The sequence below is a fragment of the Schistocerca nitens genome, chromosome 2, assembly GCF_023898315.1.
Source record: "Schistocerca nitens isolate TAMUIC-IGC-003100 chromosome 2, iqSchNite1.1, whole genome shotgun sequence".
Taxonomy (NCBI): domain Eukaryota; kingdom Metazoa; phylum Arthropoda; class Insecta; order Orthoptera; family Acrididae; genus Schistocerca; species Schistocerca nitens.
In genome coordinates, this window is record NC_064615.1 from 721,652,826 (window position 1) to 721,675,377 (window position 22,552).

At 40.5% G+C, this 22,552-nt stretch overlaps 1 protein-coding gene across 1 annotated transcript in view; it reads right to left on the minus strand.

Moving 5' to 3' along the window:
- LOC126235283 (protein phosphatase PHLPP-like protein) overlaps positions 1-21,621 on the minus strand; it is a 405,833-nt gene extending 384,212 nt beyond the window's left edge. Inside the window, exon 1 of the mRNA XM_049944008.1 lies at positions 21,267-21,621. Within this exon, the coding sequence (XP_049799965.1) occupies positions 21,267-21,621 (355 nt within the window). The remainder of the gene's footprint in view (positions 1-21,266) is intronic.
- Positions 21,622-22,552: the final 931 nt, after the last annotated feature.

Here is a 22,552-nt window from a genome sequence, read left to right on the forward strand (position 1 = left end):
TGATGTGGCCTCACTGTGTGGTGTGTCCTCTCGTTGTCTGGTGTCTATCCTGTCCTGGCTACTAGTATGCAGGCATACTAGGGGTAAAACTGTAGGGGAAGATAGAGATAGGAATATATGCAACAAATAATAATAAAGACGTATGGCGCAAATGTTGTTCTGAGACGAAGAGATTGCCACGGGAGAGGCAGTCGTGGCGGGCAGCATAAAACATGTCAGAAGACTGATGACTCTAGGAGAGAGAGAAAGAGAGAGAGAGAGAGAGAGAGAGAGAGAAAGAGAGAGAGATTTTGTAGACTGAGAGATTAGTTGTTGGATGCGACAACTGGCATAAAAATTATTTTCTTTAGGCTTTCAAGACCTTGTCATGTGATAGAATAAGTGTTTACAGGCGTAGTGTTTCGAAAAGAAAAATAAATTTCAGGCTAGAGCTCGTGTCACTGATGACACTTTCTGCGAGCTTTGTATTGACTCGCGATCGTATTAATGATTGTCCCAGTTTACAGACTGGCCGGGTAATTAGACACGTTTCGTGGAACGATCACCAAGCAGTCTACAACCGCTGTTCACGAGGTGTGACAGTCCAGACGTATTGGCCAATTCTTCGGATGAACCATTCAGACCACCGCAGGCAGACAATACGACTTTGCTACAAGCTGACCGGTGTGGTCCAGCGGTTCTAGGCGCTTCAGTCTGGAACCGCGGTACTGCTACGGTCGCAGGTTCGAATCCTGCCTCGGGCGTGGATGTGTGTGATGTCCGTAGGTTAGTTAGGTTTAAGTAGTTCTAAGTTCTACAGGACTGATGACTTCAGCTGTTAAGTCCCATAGTGCTCAGAGCCATTTGAACCATTTTTTAAACTATGTTACAATCTAATAAACCACGCGAAATGTGGTCGCCGAAGCCGTTCTGGCGTCTCTACAATGTTTACTGACCCAGTACGATTATCGGAATAATATTGTCTTTCAACTAGTCAAAATACATTTGCTATTGAGCCAGTACGCGGTTGTTCTCCATCAACATTAAGTTCCTTCGAACCTTTCCTACTTTTATTTGTCTGAACCCCATCGAATTATGGCGTGTCGACTTACAAATATTCAGTTTGTATGTGGGAACGTTCACAACGCGAAGTCCATCGTGCCGCAATTTAAAGGGGCAGAAAAATTAAAGGAAAGGCAGAAGTCACCGTCTCGTTGGCTGCTCGTTTTTAAACGTAGTGATAGTTGAGTAGGCCGACAATTGGCGAGGAAGATCAAAGGAATCATTCCTGTACTCTCCCTGAAGTGAGGAACGTCACGAGAATCTAAAATAGGTTAGGGGGCTCGTAGTTTGAACTCCACTCATCCAGGCTGCGCAGCCTCGGTTAGCCCCTAAGTATTTGGTGGACAGAGGTTACACGGTGTTTTGTGGTTCCATTGAGATGACTGAGTGAAAGGACTTTCCATCTCCTGCCTGTTATCGTAGACACTAAATTATTGCGACATGCGCGTAAGAAAGAGCAGGACCCGTTCTATGGCAAATGTCAAGAAATTTGATATAATTACGTAACAAAGTAGTGTTACACAGCTGTCGTGGTGTATAAATGCTTCGGTATTGTTATTTGCGTGCTTTATTTGCCGCCTGTTTCTCCGGTTTGCAATGGTTCTGCATTTTGAAATTACCGCTTTCCTGGCGCGCGAGTTATTTGTAATCCCAGGTATTTATCTACGGTTTTAGGAGCAACATTTTAACAGCGTTTCTGCCACTTTTACAGGCAGACTAAGCTTCAATTAAAACAGTAGGATGTTACGCATGCATATCGAGCCTGCAACGGAATCAGAAAGTGGCTCTGCGGGTAGCCTATCTCACTAGGCGAACCCACACGCGAGTGGAATTAGAATTTCAGGATGGGAAGGGTACGACTGCCTGCTTAAATTAACGCCTCTGTCAAATTCAATAAGCATCTGTGAAACCGAGTAACTTTAAGTATGGAGTATTAATTACGTGTCACAGTAACCCATGTTACTACACACAGAGGTCCAGTGTCGGGGCATTCTGATTTCTTGGACTGATTTCGTTGATATTTACTAGAATTACAGCCACAGTCCTAAGATGTTCTGTACACATCAGTTCTCAAGGACTTAGTTTCTTCACGAAACCAAGGACCTCCGATTGTACACACGTTTGAAGAACATTACGAATTATGCTGACTAAGCTTAGTAGATATTACGGCATTAGTGACGACGCTTGCAATAGATTCCACAGAAATATTGTGCGCGATAAGATCAGGACCACGTCTACTGTTACTTATGATCGACTGTAGTAAATACATAGAATAAACGTTGAATAGAATGCACTGCTTGATATTAACACAACTTGAGATAATGGTTAATAAGTGAGGAAGCAGAAAGCAAAATAGTGACAGACTGAACATTAATTCATGGGAGACAGCAGTAGAGGAAAAAGTATCCCACGAATCTAAACTCACAGAGCTTGGACAAAGTGAGGCAGACATCGGAAGCAGATTAGCACAGAATTGTGAAACACTTCCTGCAGTTGCATGTTTACAATATAACATTGTTTCCAAGAGAAACGTGGATCACAGAAAAAGTCGAGGAGAAGAAATTATAATCATCTGAAATGTATAATTACGGAAGGATGAAGAAAATTAAATGGAAACCTAAGTACGTAATGATTAGGTTCCAGGAAGAAGACAAGAAAAAATTATAAATATTTCACAGAGTGCTGGACATGGTAGTGGAACATGTAATGCATCCATGAATAGTTTAAATTGCTGCTGGAATAAGTAGAATTTGTAGGGGTAAACAAAAATTAGAGTATGTACGAAATAAATATTTTTTTTTCAAAGTTGCTGATTGTAGTAGCTATGTGAACATTAAAAGTTGCCAGAAAATACGAAGACATGGATGACAGCATCAATCCAAGGCGACAGAATGCTAATTAAAAAAAAAAAAAAAACTAGTCGTTCTGTCGTGTACCACTGATCCGTATACGGTCTTATCACTGCCGGTCAGTGGTGTTGCTCTCTCTGTAGAGTAGTTTTTCTGACGGATAGTAAAGTATAGAAATGTTTACTGGATCTCACTGTTGTATACGTCACCAGTCACTGACAGTTGTCGCTGTCAGTTCTCTGATAAGATTAACATTTCATTTACACTTAAGCGAAACAGAATTCATTGGTCTATTGTGTATTGTGCAATTTACCTAAGCCATAGATACATTCGTAGTGTCCTTTTAGAAGCCTACAGAGCTTACACGTCGTCTACGAAGAATGTATTTTGTTTGTGCTATTTAACATTGCCTCGTCGACAATTCTCTTCGAAAATCAGAAGTGACTTAATAAATCTAATGTGAAACAAGCACTCGAAGAATAGAGTGTTTACTTTGATTAAATTTTACAGCATCAACTCTACACATCTCTGTGGACTGCAGATCAGCCATGCAATAGTCTAAATTTATACTGTCACGTAAAACTTGAAACTTGAAATTCGCATTCTGCATACAGACTAAATTTGGAGACAAAAGGTTCTGTCAGTCAGCTATAGCTCCTACGCTAATGTCTCTTGGCACACTTGACAGGCCAGAATTTTAACCGCCAGTCAGAGCACTGCGTCGTTCAGGGCATCCTTCTTCCTCTGCTCCCCTGTTTCAATCTACAGGCTGTTCCACAAAGACTCATTCAATTTCACAAGACTATATCTTCTGCATAAGTAAAGATAGACACTTGGAATTAATTTTAACGTTCTTATAGAACTAAAATGCTATTTATTTGCAAAAGAAACATCCAACTTTACGTTGATATGTCTTATACATGCCTGCGCTTACAACCTTGGGATATTCCACGCCCAGAATGAATTCACAAAACTCTGCACGTTGTATTTATCAGCATCATGAAGGGCATTCATCAACTGAGGCACTGAGAACCAGAAGGGCGAAAAGCACAGACAAAAAGTTTTGAGAAAAATAGACGTTTGAGAAAATCAGATTTGAAGACAAATTATCATTCTCGAAGGCCTGAGTTATTTTCTAACCAGGCCTCAACATCCTACATTTTCTACGAAAAAATTATATACTCACTTTATGCCATGAAATATTAATTAATATTTAGGATTATATTTATTATTAATGGGTGGTTGGTTGGCTGATTTGGGGCGGGTGCCAAACAGCGAGGTCATCGGTCCCATTGGATTAGGGAAGAATGGGGAAGGAAGTCGGCCGTGTTCTTTCAAAATAACCATACCGCATTTGCCGGAAGTGATTTAGAGAAATCACGGAAAACCTAAATCACGATGGCCGGACGCGAGTTTGAACCTCCCGTATGCAAGTCCAGTGTGCTAACCACTGCGCCACCTCGGCAGTATTGTTAATGTTAATTCTCAGTATTTCAGTATACAAGCTAGTGACAATAGAGTGTTTTGACTGTTGTAAATAATGGGAAACTGGAATCAGAAGGCCGGCCGAAGTGGCCGTGCGGTTAAAGGCGCTGCAGTCTGGAACCGCAAGACCGCTACGGTCGCAGGTTCGAATCCTGCCTCGGGCATGGATGTTTGTGATGTCCTTAGGTTAGTTAGGTTTAATTAGGTCTAAGTTCTAGGGGACTAATGACCTCAGCAGTTGAGTCCCATAGTGCTCAGAGCCATTTGAACCATTTTTTTTGGAATCAGAAGATAAAGAACAGATGCTAAATGCAACGTACATAGAATTATGACCTATTCCATCACTTCATGATACTCATTACCAACATTTTCACTAAAGACATTCTGTGGCTTCAGGTTCAGCTGAAGCTGCTGATTTACCTCTGATTTCGAAGTGATGCGGGTAAGTACAGGATGCAGATAGTAAATTATGTTGACAACGCTAGATAACAATTGAACAGTGCAGAGCAACATTATGCTTTGGACTCAGATGGAAGTGAATATCGGAGAAGTCGATGAGACAGATTTTCGTAAATGTTCATATACACAATGTGGGCCAACAGCTTAGTCAAAGCTGATTCGCCATAACATCCGTAGATGTCAGGATTATGCATACACGCTACAATCTCAGAATCGACGACAGGTGTGTTTCAGACGCTTGTGGTTCTCATCGCCTCATTTGTATTGTGTATGGTGTAAAACACGAACATCTCAACAAAACAAGCCAGATTCACATACAAGGAATGGCTATCTCAATTGGCACAACGAGTGACTTCTGTGGATTGCGAGCACAACACTGTTGAAGGCGCTCTACGTCTTAAATGGGCATATTGTTAAGAATTGTGGCTTTCCCCTTTGATAAACAAGCATGCCTTCGGTCTGCATACGTCGTCCTCAAATTCTTTGAGCTGTAGGAGGTTCAGTGTCCAACTCTCGACGTAAATTACGCAGCAATATATTGTAAGTGAAGTGCATACGTCGAAACGGAGAACGCAAAACGCATTTTGTTGCTCTGTTGTGGGTATCTCAACTAAACGTACACTTAGTAATGAACGAGAAGCCGACCGAGTGCACTAGCTGCCCCAGAAGCCACGTGTATCAGCAACGTAGAACTGCTGTCAACGTAAATTTTAGTTTTGAGGACTAAGTTTTAATCTACGCTAAGTTTCTGGCCTTACTCATGTAGAAGCTTGTCTTGTGAAATCGGATATTCCTTTTTGTAAACTCTGTACTTCTATCATGGAAAATTCAAACCACCCCCAAGAAAAGCGATCTTGTTTGGAATTTTGTTAGGAAACTGGTCCCTAACCCCACTACTAAGAGCAGCAACGAGCACCACCCTTGTGGCTACTAATACCTGGACCTGAGAGCATTCCTGCTCAAAGTGCCCTACTGGTCTATCTTTGCAAGGCGTTTTAACTAGATAGTTATTAGACAGATTTTACATCTGAGTAAGCGTTGAGGCCAACACACATAGTTTGGAAAAGGTTGAGTACCTCAGTAGTACCTAGATTACTAAAACACTATTCGGTAACCCAGAACCCGGTATCGTATCCACGGTACCAGTTTGAGAGTAGAGAGAACAAAAATTCGATTTTCACAATTTCGGGTAATAACTGACCGAATTTAAAAAATTAAAATCCTGTCATAATTTACTCATTAAGAGGTACAATCTTATTTAAAAACTTTAACACAATGAGACAGGTATTACAGTCAGAAACTGTGTGTTTGTTTTGAGGCAGCGTAACTGACGACGCACAAATAGAGTAAGAACGAGAGCACTTAGCGACTTTCAACAACCTTTGCTCATAATTTCAAACCGTTGGGAAACTTTTTCTCTCACCCAGTCCAAAATGAAGGAAGGGAAAATGTTTATCTTTTACAATATATTCGCTGTTCACGCACTCGAAGTTCAGCATAGGGCATGACGTTCTAATTTATTAGTTCTTACTACTAACTGTATTCGCAACACAGTTTTCATACAGGATCCACATATACCACTGAATGTTCTTGTAAAATTATATCAGTGTGTGACACATATTTCAGGAGATATGACGTCATAAGCGTTGAGATGCGTGAAAAACTAACTTCTGCTAAAAATGAAGCATAAATTACCCAGTTTAGGTTCATACAGTGTTTCATAATGAGAGCACTTGGCTACTTCCCGTGAACTCCAGCCATAATTTTATCTCCCTTTCATCCTTAAAGGCAAATTAGAACATTAACAGATCTGTAAGTTTATCAAACGTTTGAAGCTGTTTTATACATGCGAGTTCGATGCTTTAAAAATCGGGGGTTTACTTGTAGGGAATAAACGTTAGACCTTGCCCTACAAGAGGGCCTCTGCAGTGTTAGCAGCGCCCAGTGCCGAGTTTCCGCTTCGGCGTTCGGCCACTGACTGCACAGCTGTGACTGCTTCCAGAGTACTCCAGCACAAGCCAGGCATTCTCGTAAACGGTTTTTTGAATGTTCTACGAGTCTCCTGCACTGACAAGTCAGAAAAAAGCACAAAAATTCACTACATCCACATCAAGTTATTACTTCCCTTCCGTTCAGTACCCTTGCAGCGCGCAGAATTCGACACTAATGTATTCATTCGTCAGCGACTGCGAGAGTGACCCGACGAATCGGTGCGCCTCGCAACACCACAGTCGACAGTAAGAGCGGCGGTCTGTGCTGCAGACACAGCCTGACTCCAAGTAGGCCCACCTGGCGCGAACCTGTGGTGTCCGAGGTGGCGTAAGAGGAAGGCAGTGAAGCTCCGGCAGATCCATGTGTTTGTTCACTTCATAGCCTCACCCTACGATCCGGCACCTCCGCCGTCGACGTCCTACCGACTTGTACCGGTTTAATTTTGTTGGTTTCCGCAAGCAATAGGGTGACACGAAAGATTTTTGGTTATGGTACCGCGCCATATTGAAAACAACTGTCACTGATGAAACCAACGTTTCGGACTCGATCACAGTGGCCTTCTTCTGGGTCATTACACTTACTGTAAACGGGCCAAAACGTTGGTTTCGCGAGTGATAGTTGTTTACAATATGAGGCGATACCATTACCAGAAAACTGCAACATTAATAATTGCGGTTTATTGTGTTGGTGGAATTCTCACTTTCTGTTCACTGACAACTACGCCTGGACATGTTCCAGAGCATCTGACTTGTACTTTTGTAGGGAAGCAGCCTACTCACGCCGTATAAAATTCACATCAGTCTTTCCATTGTGTGCCAGCCAGTCCGCTGCTACTAGCTCTGACGTCATAAATGTTGCGCAATACTTTAAAAATCAAGTAAATAACCTGAAACGTTTCTAGCATGTCAGGAGTAATACTAAATCAATATGTGTTGAATATCAGTTCAATAACTTTAACCATTTACGAAATTTGGATGTTTTTCTGTAAAAATCATTGGCGCAACAGAGAAGAGATAGAAACTTAAAAAATTATATTTAGATTCCTTTTTCATAACAATTTAGTAGAAACAGTATTCTGGATCTCACAAGTTATAATTTTAGTTGAATTTCATGATTTTCTGGTTTTTGTCTTAGAAATTAAGGAAGCAAGATAGATTAAGTAGGCGAATAAATAAGGCTAGGATGTTTAAATTTAAGTAGAAGGGAGATCCGCTATAATCATAAAGATGTGAGAAGTTTCAACTGAATAACTATAAAACTATAGCGATAGCGTATCTCCAAATGGCAAGTTCAGAGCTCGTCTACTGCATGTAGTGTAATTAAATTAATTCTCTCGCCCAAAATATTTGACTTAGCCACGTCAGACTTTTATTATGATTACTTACCTGTGTGCTGATTGCACATTTAAATTGAGAGTTTCATCAACCATCAGCAAAGGAAGCAATGATTTATTCAATAACTTAAAGTGGTGCATTACTAGCCCAGCGGCTAGTCGGGAGAGCGGATTTGATCAGGCATTCCCTTAGCTGTCCGCACCGCGGCTTTATGTATAAGAATGCCAGTTCTCTCCAGACGCTGATTAGCGCACCACCTGTGCCGGGAGTCGCGTCGTGTTGGTATCATTGCTATAAACAGCCTCGGATGCTGTAATAAGTTACTCGGGATATGCGTAACCGTGAAATCATTTTCAAGTGAAGTGTTAATTCTGAGATGACTTTAATGATCTATCTTCAGTTTGCGTATGTCGTATTTTCATGTGCCGCCGCGGGACAGACATTCTACCATTATTTAGCGTGGCGTTTGATGAACATTATCATCAAATTATGGCGAGCATTCACATAAACATTTAATTTGAACAGTTACAGTTGCATCAGCGCATTAGACTCTGAACTGCTCTGGTAGTTGGATTGTGTGGATTCTTTTTGGTCTGTGACTTTCAGAATATAGTGAACATTTTAAAGAGAATCGTTTTTGATTATGAATCCCAGACAATATCCTAATTCCTCAGAGCTATAAGCAGTAGCTATAAATGTATTTCTCAGATGAAGTGGGCACTAAGAATTCTAATTACAGGCTTCAGGTTTTGCTAATCACTTTCTGGTTGCCAATATTGTAGTTAGAGAGCCAGTGTTGAGAATGGCAAACAACAGCAGTAAATAAATAATACGAACACATTTAATAAAAATAATACCACCCACCGCCCCACATATGATGCATCACAGTAATATGTCCAGCGTGGAAATAAACGAGTTCATAGAATTATTATCATTCTGCTTAAAATATAACTACTTCACATTTAACGATAAAGTTTATGTCCAAAAAGACGTACTCAGCATGGGAAACTCTGTATCAGGGATTATGGCAGATATCTTTATTAACTATCTTGAATTGAAATTACTAAAAGATTTTCCAACAGTAGCTAAAAAGATCGTATACTACTATAGATATGTAGACGACACGCTATTGCTTATTAATGGTAGTCAATCTGATATTGACGAAGTCGTCCGTACATTTAATAGCTTACACACCAAAATTGCTTTCACAGTTGAAAAAGAACAGAATGGAGTCATTAATTTTTTAGACCTAACCATTGGAAGGGAAAATGGAAAACATACATTTGACATTTACAGAAAATCAATATTTACAGATATCATCTTAGATTATCGTTCACAACACCCAGACCAACACAAAAAAGCGTTTTTCCACTTTGCATTTCATCGTATGTTCCGATTACCATTATCTAAGGAAATCCATGAGAAAGAGTTAAACATAGTTAAACTAATTGCAAGAAATAATAATTACCCGTTGAAATATGTCATGAACATTTATGAGATGACATCCAAAAAATATAGTAAAGACAATTTAAGGCGGAATGAGACAAGCGAAACTAAAAATCAAAAATTTATCACATTGCCTTTCTATGGTCCCATTAGCAATAAAATTGCCAGTGTATTCAAGAAGAGAAATATTAATGTAGGTTTCTTGACGGCGAACAGACTGGGCGTGCTTTTAAGGAATAACATTCATGAACGCAAAGTCTTACATGAATCAGGTGTTTACAAACTTATGTGTGCCACGTGTAATGCAGGTTACATAGGGCAAACAGGACGAAAATTAGAAACAAGGTTCCGTGAGCACGTTGCACTTGAGAGGAAAGATATTGCTGAAAAATCGAATTTCGCAGCCCATCTGGTAGCAACTGGTCATACAACTCCAGATTTGACATCGCAATTGAAATTGTTGCACAAGGGTAAAAAAGGTCGCCTTCTCGACCTTATGGAAGAGATGGAGATCTTTTGTCATAATAAAGCTCCAGATATCACGCTGCTTAACGAGCAAACGATATCGAGGAGCACACATTTTTGGGAATGCTTCTCCGGTTTACTATGAAATAAAGTCAACTTGTGGTCATTTATCACAATTTGCAATTCATAGTCAGCTGCTTGTTATCCCTTATATACAACGCCTCAGTCATAGTCGCTACGAGAACACGTATAATGGCCGCTATTTCAACTATCTCAACACATTGACACACATGTTTTCAGTTTGTTTTAATAACATTACTAATTTCGGTTTTTTAAAAGATGCTTCTTTCTTTTTTGTTCTGTAATTTACAGAACTTATGGACGCCTACTGAACATAATTTTACAACAGTGGACATCTCGTAGGCGTTGACACAAAGTAATACAAACCGGTTATCACTTTACGTAATTATTTTTAATGTATGTTAACAATTCTTTTGCTATTTGAATAAGTGCTGGATATCGTGCATAGTCTATGTTTTATTTCTCTAAAGTACGATGTACATTTTGGTATAAGTGACACTATTACTTGTCCTTCCTCATGATGGTTTCTCGATGATTGATGTATACTACTTGTTCGCACCTTACATTTGCACGGCATTTTAATTATTAAGTAACGGCAGTTTCGTACTGTGATTATTTTTTTATATATTTGACTCCTTGGTATTAACGTTATTATTTTTTATATATTGACTCCTTGGTATTAACGTTTGTTACATAAATTACGAACGTTGTACTTTTGACTTCCCACGCCAGATGGTGGGTGTTACGTTTTTAAGAAAGACCTGTGTTGCGCCTCTTTTTATGTTGTTCATTTATTATTCTTTGGCATTATCTTTTGCTTTTTGTATGTTCTGCACTCTATCAACTTATCATCGATCTATTTTATGTTTTATAGTTTATAAAAAACAATATGCCAATGTATTTTAGATATTCTCCTGCGTCTGCTATGTGTTGTACATACATTTTAAATTTGAATTACTACACCATTCACAAAAGTACAAGAGTTATTTAGTGTCAATAATTCGCAAAACCAATAATACTATGTCTTCACGTGACACATGTCACATAGAGGGCGTGTCAAGCCCCGTCACACCGAGGTCTGCTGAACAAGTGCAGGTAAACAGCGACCTCAGTCTATGTGATTGCCGTAAGCTTAGTGACAACAGTGCATCCCAATTTAAGTTATACAATATAGGTTTGTTTCTAACAAGTGTTATGTTCATATGCAGATGTAATTGTGATTTTCTATGTTGTACTCTCTGATCGTAATGCGAAAAAAATTTTAACTTCTAGCACTGAAGACGGTCACTCAGTGACAGAAAATCGATTTTGCAATAGTAAAAAATATACGACCAATGCTGTCTCTTTTTTCAAGTATACCTGTTATCTGGTCGTAGTGCACAAGACAACATGGAGTCGCCAATCAATAAAAAAAAAAGTAGTAGGCCGAGGCAGGAAAACTAGTTCCCGTCTATGAGGACACTGGCGCTCACCAGGCGGTTACTTTTCCTAAGCCAGTAATTACAGTAATTGGTAAGACAGATGAGAATACTCAGACTGAACATGTGGATGAGGGGTCGGTAACATCTAAGGATACAGCAGAAATATTAGATCACTCACATTATTTGATAGATACTGTGTTAGAGACGCTTTCTAAGTGGGAAGAGAAAGAGAAGGCGCAGCAGTGTAACGGTAGGGAAGAGCTACAAAATACTGAATTGTCAGGTGAAGAAGCAGAAGAAATTCATGCTTATATTTACGATGAGGAGGATGTGCTCTTATCTAAAGTGCCTGTGCATGACGTTGATACTGTACTAATAGATTTAGGATAGGAGGTAAGTGAGAATGTAGAGGATAGCCTGTTGGGGCTGGATGAACCCAGTAGCTGTGACCAGTTGTCACTTGAGAAGGAACCCGACGATAATAGTGAAAGTGGTTTAGCTGTAACTAGTGTTATGCCCGGTCTGGAAGCGCAGCATCGCTCATACTACAGTAATTTGGGTCATGTTCAGCAAACTAAATGTAATGAAGTCGTGCGGTGTTTCGATTTGAAATTAATAGACCGACTGGAAAAGGCAGCTGAAAATGTAATTCAGGAAACCCCTACACACTTTGACCTAAATGTAATGAAGACAGATGTCGATCACTTTAGTTGGAGACAAATCCAAAAGGAACTATTGGATGAGTTTGAGGAAGCACCTGTACAAACTAGAATAAGCCACCCTATAATAATAGTGAATATGTTGGGTATCAATGTACGTTGTCTCTTAGACAGTGGAAGTGAGGTGAGTGCGATATCTCAGTCCTTCTTTGATGCATTACCTGGTAAAGACAAGCTTACAGTAATGAGGGTATCAGGACTAAGAATAATTGGTGCTACTGGCAAGGTGTCGAAAACGGTAAAACAAGAAGCTTTGCTGCCCTTTAACATTAATGGTAATTTAATTGATCATCCATGCTTAATTTTAAATAATCTCAGTATTGAGGTTTTAATTGGCATAGATTTCTTGTCGAAATATCAGTGTTGTTGACTTTGAAAGAAGCCAGTTAAAAATTGTCTTGCCGATAACCGGAGTAATTACGGTACCTTTTATTGATAAACATGTAGTAACTAATGATGAAACTTGGGAGCTGCCTATACGAGTTCTGAAAAATAGGAGATATTGGGACGAAGGTGTTAATCTTAGTAAATACCAAGGATCTTTCAGGATCATAGGAAAACCACATGCCAATGCATACAGGCTAGAGTACCCTAAGAGTAAAAAGATATTAGGTCTCAGGAAAGTGATCGACCTAAAGAAGTTCATAGGTAGTGAATGAATTCTGTAGGGAGGAGGTTGTTCTGTAACCTCTACACAGTGTGGCAGCTGTGCAGTCCCAGCTGTGTGAGATATTCTTTCCTTTTCAGGTCTCGCTCAATCTTCATCTTTCCTATCCACCAAAATTTCGGCTCCTTCTTTGCAATACAAATATTTCCCGTCATGGCTATCAAGCCATGAGTTCCGTAACCATTCTATCCACCGATTAGTGAAGAAAATACCTAATGTGACAAACCTAACAGTGACATAAACAATAGAGAAGTATGAAGTAATTAAGATACAAAGGTATTTGAGTAACAAGTATGTATAGAACCCTGGTAATATTGTAAGTACAAAGTTGTTGTTTTATTGGAAATGGTCCACCAACAGTAATTTAAAAGATATACAAATTCGTGTACAAGCAATATCTGAAGTGGCAGTGAAACCTATTATATGCTGTAGAGCTAACTAATTAATAGTAAAAGAGATTGCTTGTTGTTATGAAAAATATGCAGATAAGTTGTAAAAATGAACTCACGTTGTGTAGCAAGGAATGGCAGTGTAATAGAATTGAACAGTGTTTGTGGTTGAGACGTGAAGGACACGTCCTTGAAGTATTTATAAGGTTGGGGCTGGCCGTTATTTGGTGTAGTGTGTGACCAGACCCACCTACACATATTGAGGTTATGAGTTGGAGGCGTGAATGCGACCATAGGTACCCTTATGTTAGATGAGACAGAGCAGCTCATGGTGTCCTATAGGTTTAAGGAATTTAGCATTACGCTCGTCCATAATTACTTAATGCACTTTAGTGGTAGGTCGAGAGAGACTACCTGTGGTTTCAGCGTCCGATCGAGTGGAAATGGGTTGCCACGTGAGCAAACTGATCAGCTGCAATACACTATAGATATGAAATAAATGTGCTGTCCTATGCGTTAAATGTTAACAGAGTGAGTGTTAAATAAGTACAACCACTAGCAACATAATTGAGTAACATAATGGCAGACGTGAAACATTATTTATAGCTCAGCATAAATACACTTCGATGAAGTAAGTACATAATTGCAGATGTGGAACTGACACAGCAGCAGAGGACCAATAAGTGGATTTAGTAGTCAACTTATCGTAGTGTGTTTCGAACACTCAGAACTGTACCATTACCACAAGTTACTCACATGTACAGAGAAGCTGAGAAGACAACTACTGCCGGCCGCGGTGGTCTCGCGGTTCTAGGCGCGCAGTCCGGAACTGTGCGACTGCTACGGTCGCAGGTTCGAATCCTGCCTCGGGCATGGATGTGTGTGATGTCCTTAGGTTAGTTAGGTATAAGTAGTTCTAAGTTCTATGGGACTGATAACCACAGCAGTTGAGTCCCACAGTGCTCAGAGCCAAGACAACTACTAATCAAATATACTCATACTATCTCTAAGAATAAAGTAATCGAAGATGAGTCAGCTAAGTAAACAAAATACAAATGTATCAGGAATGTACCGAGCATTGGTTCAGTGTTCCGGCCCAGAAATAATAAATTGAAATTAAATAGGATTTATGATTGTATGCGTTGAGCATAAATTTTCTCTAGTACGTGACTAATGGCGTTTTGAGCCATTTGTATAGCGATTCTATGACAGTTAAGTAACCACGAGAGTAAAATTGAAAAAGTTCTGTTAACTTTGTTCCAGTAACATATTGAAAGATAAAATGTATATATCCCCATTTCATTGTGACCCACCCTTAGATATTAAGTGAACAGAGTCTGAGGCACCCTTTTTGTTTGTTCTACAGGACAAACCAGATAATGGCAGCCTGGTAGCTGCGTGAAAGCGTGGAGTGACTTGGACACAACTCAAAGTAACCCCTCCCCTTTCCCCATGTAATTTAGAGTGAACATGAAGGACGCACTCCATAGCAACTTCCCCTCCTCTACCCTTGTGAATGTAAGTGTAGAACGCCAGCCAAAGTGGCTACAACCACGTGTGTAAAAATGAAATTGTCATGATTTGTGTAATTTTCCTTCAGGTTTAGAAAAGACTAGGCAACGGCCTTGCCGCAGTGGCTACACCGGTTCCCGTGAGATCACCGAAGTTAAGCGCTGTCGGGCGTGGCCGGCGCTTGGATGGGTCACCATCCTGCCGCCATGTGCTGTTGCCATTTTTCGGGGTGCACTCAGCCTCGTGATGCCAATTGAGGAGCTACTCGACCGATTAGTAGCGGCTTCGGTCAAAGAATACCGTCCTAACGGTCGGGAGTGCGGTGTGCTGACCACACGCCCCTCCTTATCCGCATCCTCCTCGGAAGATGACACGGCGGCCGGACGGTCCCGGAAGGGCCACTTGTGGCCTACAGACGGAGCTTTTTTTTTTTTTAGAAAAGACTGGTAAGATATAATTATCTGTTTATGTATCAAGAATAACTGTGTTATTTTCTTTGAATTTGTGTATGTAAAAATGTATTTAATGGATTTAAGATTGTCATAATTTTACATATTTTATGTGTTTGTCTGTCTAAGGCAATATGTATGCCAAAGTGTTTCATTGATTTTGCTTAAATTTTGAGTGATAATGTTGCTTAAGAGGCAGTGAACATGCCAGCAATTTAAATAATTGAAGTAGGTAATCAGTTTTCTTTTAATATTTCTGTATGTTTACACTTAAATTTTAATTTTCATAGGGAGTTAAGCTGTACTCTTGCTTCCCTTTTTGTAATTAATTTTTTCCCCATTTACATTAAAAAAAATTAAGTAGAGGGTGATGTAGGGAAGCAGCCTACTCACGCCGTATAAAATTCACATCAGTCTTTCCGTTGTGTGCCAGCCAGTCCGCTGCAACTAGCTCTGACGTCATAAATGTTGCGCAATACTTTAAAAATCAAGTAAATAACCTGAAACGTTTCTAGCATGTCAGGAGTAATACTAAATCAATATGTGTTGAATATCAGTTCAATAACTTTAACCATTTACGAAATTTGGATGTTTTTCTGTAAAAATCATTGGCGCAACAGAGAAGAGATAGAAACTTACAAATTTATATTTAGATTCCTTTTTCATAACAATTTAGTAGAAACAGTATTCTGGATCTCACAAATTATAATTTTAGTTGAATTTCATGATTTTCTGGTTTTTGTATTAGAAATTAAGGAAGCAAGATAGATTAAGCAGGCGAATAAATAAGGCTAGGATGTTTAAATTTAAGTAGAAGGGAGATCCGCTATAATCATAAAGATGTGAGAAGTTTCAACTGAATAACTATAAAACTATAGCGATAGCGTATCTCCAAATGGCAAGTTCAGAGCTCGTCTACTGCATGTAGTGTAATTAAATTAATTCTCTCGCCCAAAATATTTGACTTAGCCACATCAGACTTTTATTATGATTACTTACCTGTGTGCTGATTGCAAATTTAAATTGAGAGTTTCATCAACCATCAGCAAAGGAAGCAATGATTTATTCAATAACTTAAAGTGGTGCATTACTAGCCCAGCGGCTAGTCGGGAGAGCGGATTTGATCAGGCATTCCCTTAGCCGTCCGCACCGCGGCTTTATATATAAGAACGCTGCGTGAGAGAGGAAGGCCCCAGTTCTCTCCAGACGCTGATTAGCGCACCACCTGTGCCGGGAGTCGCGTCGCGTTTGTATCATTGCTATAAACAGCCTCGGATGCCGTAATAAGTTACTCGGGATATGCGTAACCATGAAATCATTTTCGAGTGAAGTGTTGATTCTGGGATGACTTTAATGATCTATCTTCAGTTTGTGTATGTCGCATTTTCACGTGCCGCCGCGGGACAGACATTCTACCATTATTTAGCGTGGCGTTTGATGAACATTATCATCAAATTATGGCGAGCATTCACATAAACATTTAATTTGAACAGTTACAGTTGCATCAGCGCATTAGACTCTGAACTGCTCTGGTAGTTGGATTGTGTGGATTCTTTTTGGTCTGTGACTTTCAGAATATAGTGAACATATTAAAGAGAATCGTTTTTGATTATGAATCCAGACAATATCCTAATTCCTCAGAGCTATAAGCAGTAGCTATAAATGTATTTCTCAGATGAAGTGGGCACTAGGAATTCTAATTACAGGCTTCAGGTTTTGCTAATCACTTTCTGGTTGCCAATATTGTAGTTAGAGAGCCAGTGTTGAGAACGACAAACAACAGCAATAAATAAATAATACGAACACATTTAATAAAAATAATACCACCCGCTGCCCCACACTTTGTGTAAGCTGTTCTTTTGCATCGTGTTCAATAAACGTGACGTGTACCTTGCTTGAAGACAGAAGCTCTTTTAATTATTTTTCACATTGGGTGATATTTATGGGTCAGAAGAAAAGCTATTTACTACAAAAATTTGGAGATTATTTTGCCTTTTCAGCAGATGTGTACCCTGAAGAAACCATGCAATATCATCTTGCCTTTTACTACTGCGACTGCCACAGGCTTTCACATCTATGTTTTACCAACTGTTTTATACTGTGTGAAGCTCTGATGGAATGTATTTAAATCCAACTGGAACATCTCACACATCTGGGCACAACCCTGTATGGAAGAGATGTGTGCACTCTGCCTAAAGGAAGACGACTTGGTATTCGAAAATAGATCCAAATGAAAACTTTGTAATTAAGTAGACAGCTTTACTACAAAACGAAGAACTTCATTTAAGTATGTGGTGCAAGTAAGAAAACAGTGAACTGATCCAGAAATATTAATAAATTCTCATCCTTCTTCTGCACTTCAAGGTTTCGGTACTTGCGTTTATTTCTATTTTCGCTGCCATCTCGTTCTGAGTCTTCCCACATCTCTTTTCCTCTTGGGTGGTACAGCATGCCCTGACGTGGGATTCTCTCTATACTCATTATTTGTAGGTGATGTTTCCACAATGTTTTAGTTTCTTCAATCTTTTCATTAATATTATAAATATCTTGTTGATCCCTAATATCCTCATTTCTTACACGGTCTTCCCTAGTAACAGCTCCAACTTCTCCTGCTTGTAGTTTACTTTTATCACTTCCATATAGCAGTACACTTGAAGCCATGGTTTTATATTATTTTAATGCCGTTTCTTTCCTCATTTTGTTTTGGAGTGTTTCTTTATCATTTCGAATATTGACTGATATTTATCAATCTAATTTTCTACACCCATATCCACATCATAGCTAATATCGCATCCTACAAAATTAAGTCTGGAGACCTGCTCAAATGGAGTATTACGGTATCTATTATTATTTGTGAGCGACAAGGGTATTTCACATAATGAGCCACGATTCTCTTTGTCCTAATTGATGAAGATTATACACAGCTTTTTTCAGCTGATCTTCAGTTTCTTTCGAAAATGCTACATCATACGGATAATAACATATTTATTGCTACCTCCGTCAGGCATCGGTAAGTCTGTGTTGTTCTTAGCATAAGTTTAAGAATTTTGTAACTTCAGGGACTGATGATCTCAGCAGTTTGGTCCCTTAGGAATTTCCACGCATCTGAAAATTTTTGAACTTACTTCTGTCCAGCTCTATTCTTGGATTTACTTTCTGTCTCCAGATCCTAAAGGTCCTAAACAATTCATTTTCATACACGATAAGTAACATTGGTGACAAGTTACAATGTTTTTTAAATATCTTAGCGACAGTAATTTCTTCAGTTTGACTATTGACAGCTTATATGACTATTTCTGTGCCTTGTATAGGATGTCTAGCTTTAGTCCTTATACCCCATAGTTTCTTTCTGTTCACAGTGTCAAAACTCTTTCGATCTCCATACAAGCAGTATGCATGCAACTGACTTCTCCTCGTTTTTTCTTAATTTTTTTTAAATGGTGAATGTTATCACTGTATTAATGGTTTTCACTTTTTTCTTCTGAGAGGAGAATCTCTGCTTAGTTTTAAACGATTGTTAATTATTTTTGGAAATATTTAAGAGGTTAGTTTTAGGAGGCTGCCTCTGTAACTTTCACGTTTGTTTCTTTGACCTATGTAAAAAATTTATGACATTACTGTATTTTTCCTAGAGTATGGTACTTTTCACGAGTGCCAACATTCATTAAGTGAAAATAATAATCTAAAATAACAAAAGGGGAAGCACATTTTAAAAGTTTCGTATTGATACCATATGGTACATATGCTTTCCCGTATTTCATAGCTTTCAAAATTTTTTCCAGTAATTCTGTTGTGAATGAATCCGCAGTAATATTACATAATATGATCATCTCTTCAGTTTTGAATTTTCTATTTGCCACGATTTTTATAAAATTATTTCCACTGATACGCGTTAATTGTATTTAGCTATGCAGTAACTTTCACTGCGCTATTGAAGTTTTCATTAGTTTATAAGCAAAAGTTTGGCTCCCTCATGTTTTTTGCTCTACTTCAGTTATAAAGTTATCACATGACTGTTAGTGTGTTAGCCTGATTATTTGTTTGGCTTGGTTCTAGTTTTGCTTATTCCCCTCTTCAGTTCCTTATGTTTTATTCTGCAGCAGTTTTTTTGTGGGCTCTATCTATTTCTCCAACGCCCTCTGCGATATTATCGTTCCAAAACCTTAATCATTTATTTTCAATTAAATTCTTCCTTTTTGCCATTCCTCATACACCGTACTTTCTATGTGTTCTTTAACATTTTGCCACTCTTCCTCTACATCTCGAACAGTTAGAGTGTCTCTCAGATAGATTGACGGAAAGAAATTGCAACAGCAGGAGAGATGATTGATGAGACGAGCCTTTTTACAGCTGGGAAGATGTCTGTAGTTCAAGTCGAAGCTGTATAGGAGGGCTGAAATATTTCTAGCCGTTGCTGCCGCCAGCCTATTTATGTACGCTCTGACGGATTGGTGAGATGGCACATCGTCGCGCCCGCCGAAGCAGTTTAGAAACGAACCTAACTCGCTCTCCTCAGAGGCGGGTCCGTTATCATAAAATTATGCATCCAGCTAGTTGCTCTCAATGGACATTTTGGTAATATAATGGTGTTCATTCTGCAAACATCCCCTAGGCTGTGGCTAAGCCATGTCTCCGCAATATCCTTTTTTTCAGGAGTGCTAGTTCTGCATGTTCGCACGAGAGTTTCTGTAAAGTTTGGAAGGTAGGAGACGAGGTACTGGCGGAAGTAAAGCTGTGAGGACTGGGCGTGAGTCGTGCTTGGGTAGCTCAGTTGTTAGAGCACTTGCCCGTGAAAGGCAAAGGTCCCGAGTTCGAGTCTCGGTCCGGCACACAGTTTTAATCCGCCAGGAAGTTTCAATGGCGTTCATTGTTATATTTCAATACTTTCTACACTTAATCAACGACTTACACAATCAGCCCGCATCTCGTGGTCGTGCGGTAGCGTTCTCGCTTCCCACGCCCGGGTTCCCGGGTTCGATTCCCGGCGGGGTCAGGGATTTTCTCTGCCTCGTGATGGCTGGGTGTTGTGTGCTGTCCTTAGGTTAGTTAGGTTTAAGTAGTTCTAAGTTCTAGGGGACTTATGACCACAGCAGTTGAGTCCCATAGTGCTCAGAGCCATTTTGAACCATTTGAACTTACACAATCACTGGTTGTGTCCACAAAGTACTAACTTAACTGTGTTTTATCCTCCCTACCCACATGTGCCAAGGATATACTTCGAGTTGTATTCCACTGTCCGATTGTTAACGGTTCTTTTTAAGGTGTGAGTGGGTAACTTCCACGTTCAAAGACTGCACTTCTTCTTGTTTCCATTCATAGCAAGAAGACCCCTCCTCCCCTTAATATGTCTATGGGAGTTGTGTGGTACCCATTTATGCCTTGCCGGCCACGGTGGTCAAGCGGTTCTAGGCGCTCAGTCCGGAACCGCGCGACTGCTACGGTCGCAGGTTCGAATCCTGCCTCGGGCATGGATGTGTGTGATGTCCTTAGGTTAGTTAGGTTTAAGTAGTTCTAGGGGACTGATGACCACAGATGTTAAGTCCCATAGTGCTCAGAACTATTTGAACCATTTGTGCCTTCCTTAATTAGGCCACCCCTATTAGCATTCATTAAAATAAGACGTTTTCCGTTGCAGCGCAGTATCCTTGTTTTCGATTAATTTTCAAGATCATTCAGGGTAGTTCCTCATTCTATTGGCACCAAACGTTGGTTTTGTGCATCCTGGAGTATGAATCGATCACAAGCGACACCGCACAGTGTGACTATTTGTTGTTCAGAACTGAGTATAATGTGTTTTTCAAACTTTAGGAAGAGTTGATTTTCAGAGAATCACCTAATAATTCGTTGAGAAACATCGTTAAGCATCTCGTCTTTTGCTTTCTCTCTAATGGGATGCCTTATAATGTCGTCTGCAAAAAGTATCTGCAAAAAGTACCAGTTCTGCTTGTTGACTCACCGGGGAAGATGAGCAGGCGGCCGGGGAGTACGGCGACGTGTCGGCGGCGCCACTGCGGGAAGACGAGCCCCTTGAGCACGAGCAGCGGGCCGGCGCGCGCCAGCCCGGCGGCGCACGGCGAGGCGGCGGGCCCCGTGCGGAAGCGCAGCGCGTGCTGCAGCCAGGGGTCGATGCCGAGGCGCGCGCGCCGACCCGCGTCCCACCAGCCCAGCCGCCGCAGCACGCGCTCCTGCTCGCCCAGCGGGCACTCCTCCGATAGCAGCCGACGCGGGGGGCCGCCGCCGTACTGCACACGTCCAGAGTCGCCTCTTAAGTAGCCGCCTGCAATTTTTCTATTACATTTGAGACGGGTCATTTCCGTCACCAGTTTCTGCGGATTTGAATTCCCGCTCACCAACTCCAGCGTGGCTGGTGTAACGCACACAGCGGCCGCAAGTGGTTGGAGGGCGATTCCCGCATGGAACTAGCAGCACTGCACTCACAGCAGCAGAGGGATTTTTCCTGTGGGGCGATCAACTTCGCAATATCGCTCGGACGACGGTTCAAAAATGGTTCAAATGGCTCTGAGCACTATTATCAAATGGTTCACATGGCTCTGAGCACTATGGGACTTAATATCTGAGGTCATCAGTCCCCTAGAACTTAGAACCATTCAAACCTAACTAACCTAAGGACATCACACACATTCATGCCCGAGGCAGGATTCGAACCTGCGACCGCAGCAGCAGCGCGGTTCCAGACTGTAGCGCCTTAACCCATCAACCACAGCGGCCGGCTGGACGACATTTATTGAACACATCCAAACAAGAGATGAACTCAGGAAGCACTGTGCCGTAGCAAATGATGGTATTCGAAAACGCCAAGAGATGCTTTCATGAACAGATAAAACTTTCTTACACTGGGCACTAAATATCAACCACTAACACAGCTCTCACCGCCGGCCGGAGTGCCCGAGGGGTTCTAGGCGCTACAGTCTGGAACCGCGCGACCGCTACGGTCGCAGGTTGGAATCCTGCCTCGGGCATGGATGTGTGTGATGTCCTTAGGTCAGTTAGGTTTAAGTAGTTCTAAGTTCTAGGGGACTGATGACCTCAGATGTTAAGTCCCATAGTTCTCAGACCCATTTGAACCATTTGATAATAGCATAATATTTCTCGGAAAGTTTTCGTGTGAACTGATTATCATATGCCTGTAAAGGTTAAAATTAAGAATTTTAGCAATTTTCACCTTCAGTAGTATGATGTCAATGTGCTTGACCGAGGTTTCCTGATTGAACAGCGGCAATT